This window comes from Mus pahari, chromosome 18 (genome assembly GCF_900095145.1).
Source record: "Mus pahari chromosome 18, PAHARI_EIJ_v1.1, whole genome shotgun sequence".
Lineage (NCBI taxonomy): Eukaryota > Metazoa > Chordata > Mammalia > Rodentia > Muridae > Mus > Mus pahari.
Window position 1 is genome coordinate 18,518,992 of NC_034607.1, and position 9,294 is coordinate 18,528,285.

General features: G+C 37.6%; 1 protein-coding gene across 4 annotated transcripts in view; it reads right to left on the minus strand.

Moving 5' to 3' along the window:
- Tbc1d5 (TBC1 domain family member 5) overlaps nucleotides 1-9,294 on the minus strand; it is a 429,267-nt gene that overhangs the window by 210,636 nt on the left and 209,337 nt on the right. For 3 of the 4 annotated variants that reach the window (XM_021217926.2, XM_021217924.2, XM_029531230.1), the window contains 4 exons: nucleotides 6,814-6,922; nucleotides 5,518-5,607; nucleotides 5,358-5,432; nucleotides 2,763-2,830 (listed from right to left, as the gene is read on the minus strand). In XM_021217926.2, coding sequence (XP_021073585.1) covers nucleotides 2,763-2,830; nucleotides 5,358-5,432; nucleotides 5,518-5,607; nucleotides 6,814-6,922 — 342 coding nt within the window. Of the gene's footprint in view, nucleotides 1-2,762; nucleotides 2,831-5,357; nucleotides 5,433-5,517; nucleotides 5,608-5,894; nucleotides 5,979-6,813; nucleotides 6,923-9,294 lie in introns of those variants that run through there. The other variant, XM_029531231.1, reaches the window with a different exon arrangement.

A 9,294-nucleotide genomic window follows, 5' to 3' on the forward strand; every position in this document is an offset into this window, starting at 1 on the left:
AAGAAGAAGAAGAAGAAGAAGAAGAAGAAGAAGAAGAAGAAGAAGAAGAAGAAGAAGAAGAAGAAGAAGAAGAAGAAGAAGAAGAAGAAGAAGAAATGAATGAGCCCTGAACTAACTGGAATACACAACCAAAATGACTCCAAAGCCATATGGTAGCTACAGTTCAGATGGTCTCTCAACTCCTGATTCTCTTCAATTAGTGTCATTTTTTAAGAAGAAACCTTCATCTGTTGCATATTGTCAGGTGATTTAGTAGTAGTCCATATCATCTGATGCTTCGGTGATTTGGGACATACATAAAAGAAAGATCTGGACATCAGAAAGCTTGACATTGCTATAGACAGAAGTATAGTGAAACACACTGGAGAAATTGCAGGTTTAGTCTTTCTAATGCACTGTCTCCTGACTTCATAGTCACTGCAGATATAAGACTTAACCTTACTAACACTTTTATAGCAGCATAAACACAAGACCATCTAAATCACTAGTCAGCATGCAGGTTGAGCATTCCTAAGTTCAAAATTTCAAATCCAAAATTTTGGGGATAATGAAAAAAACTTAAAAAGTTTTGAATTCTGGAATATTTAGGATTCAGAATCTTTGGCAAGTAATAATCAAATTTTCCCCACTTACAGAAGAGGGCATGGAGATAAAGGATGCCAAGGGTAATCTGCCCATAGTTGTTTTTTTTTTTTTAAACAAGTCCTTGTTTTATTTAATTTTTTTAAGATTTATTTATTATATGAAAGTACACTATAGCTGTCTTCAGACATTCCAGAAGAGGGCGTCAGATCTCATTACTAATGGTTGTGAGCCACCATGTGGTTGCTGGGATATGAACTCAGAACCTTCAGAAGAACAGTCAGTGCTCTTAACTGCTGAGTCATCTCTCCAGCCCTGCCCATAGTTTTAATATGCCTTACCAAAGGGGGGAAAATCACATAAGATCTCTGAGGCAAATCCCATGTATTTCCCAGTAGATGATGCAGAAAGATGAGGTCTGATTTGTAAGTGATTTACATTTACTATGCAACAAGAAGTGGCTTTGTCATGTGTACGTGCTGAGTCCACTAATAGACAAGGTACTTTCTATATACCCTAAAAAGAAAAGTAAGAAGGATAACAAAGACAATGAAAGGAAGGGAGGCACAGAGTAATTTGGTTACACAAGACTGCCCTTTGCGAATCATGTGAAATGTTAGGAACTGGTAACATTCCCGGCTGATAGGCAGTTTATTTTGAATAGGTTGAAATCTTCACTTTTAAGAAATGAAGGGAATGAAAGAGGTCTAAAGCAATGAGAGTCTGGGATAAATATTATGGGGTATTTGAGTGAGGCCTGACCCTACAGACAGCAAAGGTCACCCAGGTATTAATAAGATCCACTTCCATCCCTCTGGGTAGAAAACAGGTATACATTTCCACCATTCAGTAGACAATCTGTGTTTCTCCAGACAATACTGTTATGAATAGTGCTTGTCTGTGAGTACTTAATTCTTCTACAAAAATATATATTGAGCTCTTTTAATATACACATGATTCAGGGACTGGAGAGATGGCTTAGAGATTAAGAGTCCTGGATGGTCTTCCAGAAGCTCTGAGTTTAATTATCAACATCTACAATGTAGCACACAAGAATCAATAGCAATAGTGTTTGGCACCCAAAATCCTCTTCTGGTGTACATGCAGAAGAAGATTGTGTGTGTGTATGTGTGTGTGTGTGTGTGTGTGTGTGTGTGTGCGTGTGTGTGTATTTCACTGAGTACCTGCAGAGGTCTGAGGAAACTTGATGGATCAGGTTTTTTTTTTTATACACATGAGTTCGGGATAGATATTACCAGGCATTTTGTTTTCTCCAAAATTGTACTGGGCCTACATATATCTAATATAAACTGGCCTGTCGTCAGACTCTAGAAGGTTGAAGCAGCACTGACTACATTGTGCTAATACAAGTTTCCTTTTGCCTCATGAGGTTTTTTTCTTTGCTACTAGTAGAGACTGTAGGGACCTCCATATCTGGTAACCAATGGGATGATCTGTTCTTAAAGAAGGTAAAAGAAGTTTTCTTTAAATAGCAATTAAGAGTTCAGGAAACTCTGGCCTCCTGCCCCAGGGTTACTGACTGTGAGAGAGTGAAGTTAGCTTGGGAGCTTCTGAGTCCTCCGAGACAGAATATTTTCTAATACAGATGAACGCGTCTGCCCAAGTCAGCTTTTGTGCACTTTTTGAACATGGTCCGCAAATGAAGCTGTGCCTGAAGATTTGAGACCTTGTACGAAAACTTGAAGTAAATAAGACAAGAGTCTTGTAATCTGTGTTCTTCCAAACATGGACTGCTTTTAGAATGTGCTTTGTGCCCCTCCAAGTTGTAATAATAAGTTTGGTTTTCATTTTAGATTACCGTCATCGTATCCATTGTTATTCAGAATGTCCAGAGTAATGCTTCCAAGCATGAGATGTCCTTTTGACTGTATACAGCCTGAATTCATTTGGCCTTGCCCCTGAGACTGTACATAACTTGAACTAAAGAGAACTTTGCTCACATGGTGTGGCCTAACCCTCAGAATATAAACTGTCTCAAACCCTGAATAAAACTGGCTATTCTATGACAATATGAAAACTTATTCCAAAAAAGTAACTTTGCATCAAAGCATGTGGAATACTGCAGTCAATTATGGATCTTCAGTGCATCTTACATGTTGTTAAAATTACAAAGAAGTAACACTATTTTGAATTAGTGACCAAAACATTGCTTTACATACGTTCTTTTGACATCTTGCTCAATCATGGACCGTAGTTCTTTATCTTGAAAGAACTTGTTCCAAAGACTCTGGAAAAAATGAGAACAACCTAATTAGAATAACCTCACACTGCTTGACTTTTATGACTTCAATTTAGTAATATAAGTGATTGAATTTATTCTTCTCCAAGCTGTCATTTTAGATATCTTAGATAAGAACCTGAGACAGGAATAATTTTTATTAAAATATAGTCTATTTCAAAAGTATCCATTTTTTTTGTCCCTTACTGTGCGCACTTGTGAAGTTTCTATCACCTCTGCAGGATAAAGGCACTTCCACTGTTGTTTTTGAATTTCAGAGGAATATATATAATTGTTTAAAATTGAAACTTATAGGAAAAGTCAAAAACTTACTTAAGAACAGGGTACAGACAGCATATATCAGCTGATATGAGGCCTCAAACACACATACAGTAGAGGACTTCCGGGTCTCTGTTCATTCAGAGATGATGCACCTAACCCTCAAGAGACTGGAGGCCCCAGGGAGTGTAGAGGTCGGGTGGGATGGGGTTGTGGGCATCCATGTGGAGACAGGGGCATGGGGAGAAGGTGTGGGATGTGGAGGAGTGGGAGGGTGGATCGGGTAGGGGTGGGGAATGGAATGTAGAGTGTAAAAAATGGATTAATTTATTTTAAAAAAACAACAGGGTACATTGGAACACACGTTTAATCTCCTCAGTCCAGAGGCAGAAGGCAGATCTCTTTAAGTGTGAAGCCAGCCTGGTCTACATAGTGAGTTTCAGTCTAGACAGGGAAATATAGTGGGACTCGGTCTGAGGAAAACAAAGAAACAAAACTAACCATCCCCAAATTACTTAATATTTTATGGTGCTATGGAAAAGCTTATGATTCAGAAAAATACTAATATACCTATAAAGTGAGAAAAAAAATGATCCAGCTAAAGACACAGGTGTAGAGCAGTAACAAGTAAGTTATACAGTCCCAATTAAGGAATAACTGCCCCTGAACTTCCCAGGAATGTGAGCTTCTTCAGAATCATTGTGGGTATTGAGTGCTGTCTCCCCCCCACCCCCAGGACAGTGCCGCTAAGTGGAACCCTAAGGCGGTCCTTAGGACATCCCTTTCCACCACAAGAGTGCTTTCCTCTCATCTGGATGCTCTTCAACTTTAGAGTTAGTTCTTAAGAGATCCCTTGTTCTTCCTCCTAGTGCCATTACTTATCACAGACACACACACACACACACACACACACACACACACACACACACACCACTTAAGAATATGAACCCAAGTAGTCAGGCTTGGAGGCAAGCACCAAAAAGTTTAATTTTGATCATGAAAAATTAATCTTGGACTGTGTATACAAACCTATAATTAGCAGTTAATTATTTAGACTGAAAGTTAGCAGGGACAAACAGACAATCCATTTATTTCCCTATGTTCTAATGGGTTAATATTTTTAATTAAATTAGCCAAAGTCTGGAAATTTTTCCATCAAGGAAAACACAGTCCAAGAAAACAGGTAGCCAGTTTTATATTGAAACATAGCTCATATTAATGTAAATATGTTTAAAGCCATACTCAACTATATAAATTTAAAAAAAAAAATGAAATATATTTTGGAAGGCAACAGTCAACCTAAAACATTATTTGCTTTTTAAGAATAGAGCATTTGTATATTTAAAAAGCAAGAAATAATTTATAGTACAGTGGATAACTCAAAGTGAAATTACTGTGATGTAGATTCTGACAAAGACTCCTGTGTTAAATGATTTGTGGCTTTAACACTGTTGAGAAGTGGTAGAACCTTTAAGAGCTGGGGCAAAGCTGCTGGGTAACTACCTTGGCAGTTAAGATGCAAGCATGAACCTAGGTTTGAATCCTCAGCATCCACACACAAAGCTGACTGTGGCCTTCTGTAGCTGAAACCCCAGCACTGGGGAGCAGAGACAAGTGACCCCTACTCAGCTAGTCTAGTGGAAAGCAAGCTTCAGCTTCTGTAAGAGACCCAGTCTTAAGGGAAAAAGGCAAAGAATGGTAAAGCAGGATACAATGTCCACCTCTGGCCGCTACCTGTGTGCATACGTGCATGTAATACACACACACACACACACACACACACACACACACACACACACACACACACACATACAAATGCAGCAATTTCAGTGTTTTGAAATGAATACACTGATCATGAAATATGCTGTTTGCATAGGAATTTTCATATAAGGTACCCTTTTCCCTACACAGATGACAGAAGTCATTAAAGTGCAGTTTTCAGAATGAAGAAAAAGGATGGAACTCAAATAGAGAAAGGAGCTGGAGAGATGACTCAGCAGTTAAGAGCCTCTCTGCTCCTGCTGAGGATTTAGTTTGGTTGCATGCACCCACTGGATAGCTCATCTACAGCTGGAGTTCCAGGAAATCTTCAGGCTCTTGTGGCTTACACAGGTACCAGGCATACACATGAAACATATATGCAGACCACACACACACAAACACACACACACGCACACACGAGATGCAAACAAAAACAATTAAGATTAAAAACAATCAAGCAAGCAAACAAACAAAAGTAATAAAAAAGGAACTTTACTCCTTCATCTTGTGACAGGGGATTGTTGATCATCAGATCCTGTTGGCCAACAACTTTCCTTGGATTGGTGATATGCTGTTAAAGAAAGAGACAAAGATTAGAGGCTAGTGAGCTTTAAAGTAAGCATATGCAAATAATTTCAGTAGTGACATTTACTTACTATTTCTTTAATACTGCTATACCAGGCTCTTAGTTCTTTAATTTTACTTATCCACTGACTTTTATCTTGAGGAAGAACACAAAGAAAGAGCTGTTGTGGGGGAAAAAAAGAGAAATCATTGTATATTAAAAAAAATCTACTAAGTATGAAACCAGCCTAATAAAATTGTTTGAAAATTCAAAGAAACACCCAATTTATGACATGTTTCACTCAATATACTCATTTCAATTCCAGATAATATGTTCATAAAACTCAAAACCAAATAAGCAAAGGTTAAAAGCAAGAATTAAAAACTTAAACCACAAAATATATTACGCTTTCTTGATGACTTATTCTAAATAAAGAAAAAAACTCATGGAGGTTTAAGTCTAACCCACCTGGGAATGCTAGGAAGTTACTGCATGCAACAGCTGGTAAGCAATTCCTAGGTTTAATATTCTGTTTTAAGAAAACAGAAGAAGACCAAGCCATCTGAGGACCAAGGGCATAGTCAAAAAAGTGAAGCCATTCCTTTTACAGCAAAGAATGTAATTTACAACTTGCAATCAGCTTATGAAAATAAACATTCTTAAAATGACAAATTTGATTTAATTTAGTTTAATACAATAATAAAATAAATCTAGGCTTTGACTTATTTTAGTAAATGAAATATATTTAAAGTTAAACAACAGAGAGTGAGGGTGGGGTACAAATATTTGAATACAAATTTTCTAGCAGCATGTCTCCTGACTGCCTCTAGAAAGAGAAAAATGTATTTTCATTATTAAATCTAAATTATTAATTCCAGAACTATATAATAAATCATGTATTTCTTTTTTGATTTGTACAAACTCTGTAGGCTCAATTTATACAGATAGCCTTAAAATACTGATAAAGGTCATTTAAAAAATAAGTCCACACCCAAATTCATTCATTTTAAAGAAGAAAAAGGGCTAATTTTTCAAAGCAATTAAAACGATAACTGCAGAGCATCAATTCCCAGCTTTGTTGACCAATGACCCTTTCTCTCTGAAGGAGAATGACCCAATTTCTTTCTCCTCTCCTGGTTGCCTCCATTTTCTATCTTGAACAAAAGACTGTGAAGTCTTTCTATGTGCTTCTTAGGAAGAAAAAGGAATGACTAAATGGGAGATGCTCCTGTAACAGGAACCTCAGGCTTACTCTCCACTTCTCCTGCCCAGCTTCCAAGAAATATCCTGAAAATTCAGTGATCCCTGTGTGGGTAATCTTCCGGGGCATCAGCTAATGTGTTGATATACTGCAACCACAAACTGTAAATAAATATTTTCTTCTTACCTTCCAGCAAATGCTGCGGAACCTGCTGCTTCTCAGCTGCCCATTAATCCCCTTCTGTCTTACTGTTGCCAAGTAATTGTTGTTTACAAATAGTTCTTCCCATTCTTTCCTGTAGGAAAGGAACCAGACCAGGGGTGTCCTTTTGTTAAAATCCTTCTACTATAAGAGGAGTGCTACAGGAAACTAATTTTAAATAGCCTAAGAAATTTAACTTTTAAAATGTATGTATTTAGTGGTGTTCTGTATCTGAACGAATGGCTGTCTTCTTGGACACAGTTCTTCTGTAGATTTAATGAATATGTAGATCGCTATAATTATCCTAGCTTTCAATTTTGTAATGTCTATGGAGGCTATTCCATTTCCTGTGGAACACTGGCAGTGTAGTTCAGTGAATGTATAAGAAAAATGAGTTTTAATAAGAATATGTGACGCATTTATCTGTTACCAAAGATATATGTTTCAAAATTACATAATGAAAAAGTAGCCTCTTAGTTATACTGACTTCTCACATGATATAACTCTGAATAATCCTGTTTTCTTTCCTGCTAGGCCAGTGAGTTAAATGTAAAAGAATAATACCCCTTTAAACTGTGCATGCTCTTTCCTATTTCCCACTTTCCTATTTCCCACAACTTCTTTCTACATGGTCAGTGTGAAAATATTAACAGGTACATGGAAATTTCAAGAAAACATTAAAAAATGTAAAAGCCTCAGTGTAAAAAAGCTGTTACAGGCCAGCCTGAATTTTTTGCAGTACCTATGGCTGAGTAGATAAACAACTGAAATATACCTCCCAGGCATGCAGGCACCAGGGGCCCAACACCTGTGTCTCATTAATATACAAGTAAATCTGTTCAACTGGGAAACAATTGGAAATTAATTGTCCCAATCCATTTACCGAGTTTGGCTGGAGGAATCAGACCCACATCCCCACCACCATGCACCCGAACTGAACATTAAGACTCATTTGTCAACAGTGGATGCTACTGAGGTTGGTTTCATAAAATTACTGCAAAATTCCAGACTACTAAAATAAAATTGACATGAGATGTAAAAATTCATTATCAAAGCCAAGACCTCAGACACAACCTCTGAAGAAAGATATCCTAGAGGAGAAAGCTACTGAAATCTCAGAACACAGGCCTGTCATTGGTCAGAGTTCATTGACTTTGAGAAATGACATAATAATATCTGTCTTGAGAAACTGTTATAAGGACTGAGGACGTAGTTCAGAGGCATAGGCATTCCAGTCTCTGATGCAGGGCAAAAATTAATTTTAAAAGTAGCATGATGGCATTGAACTCACAAACTCACAGCATCTGCGGTTATGTACACATGTCCTGCCCAAGATCAATCAAGTCTGTTATAAACTCCAACATGCAGTGTGTGTGTGTGTGTGTGTGGGGGGGCTCCTGAGGTGCCTAGACAAGCACCAGGATGAGGAGCTTTGCAGTTGATGACTGTCTGGGTAGAGGAGTGATGGCTATTCTTGGTTGTCAACTTGACTACATCTGGAATTAAATAAAACCTGCAAATGAAGGGCATACCTGTGAAGAATTTTTGCTTATTAAAAGTGGGAAGACCCACTTTAAATCCAGTTCTGAGTTGGGAAGACACATCTTCAATCTGGATCTTGGAGGTGGCAAGTCACATCTTTAATGCAGATTTTTTGAGGTGGGAAGACCTATCTTTATAATCTGGGCTATGCCTTCTGCTGGAAGCCTATATAAAAGCATGGAATAAGGAAGGCTTTCTTTTTGCCTGTTTGTGCTTGCCTCCCTAGAAAGCCTATTCCTTCCATGATATTAAAGCCTACTTAGGGATTCTGGTATATACTAAAGACAAGCTGAGATACCCAACCTCATGGACTAAACAATTACTGGATATTGGACGATTCATTCATAGGCAGGAATTGTTGGAGTAGTTGGACCTCAGCCTATAAGTCATCCTGATACATTTATTTTATAAGATTCATTCTTTAAGTTCTGTTAATCTAGAGAACCTTGACTAAATACAAAGAGTCACTTTTCTTTAGGAGAGTGGCCACTGATAGACTACCCATGTCCCAGTAGACGAATCTGGGCCCATACACATTGGGACTTACTGTATTAAATAATAAATAAGTATTTTCTCAATTCAAAATAGTTCCACATATATACCCATGATGTGTTTTTATGAAGTACTCAGCAATCAATGTTAAAAGATGAGATAAGGAAGCACATTAGGGGGACATATCTCCACTTTGAATCCAAATTAATCTTAATTTCCAACAAACAAAACAAAAAACAAGCACTTTTATGACCTGAAAACACCAGTAATTTTGAATAAGGAAAAGTAAGAATTAGTGCCTTCCAGTCCCCTCCATAATGAGTTCCTATTCACAAGGGTGAAGAAGCTACAGAAGGTTAAGTGTTGCTAGTGTCAGGACTGCCATCCTATCCTGTCAAGGACAGCAGGCTTTTTTTTTTTTTTTTTTTTTTA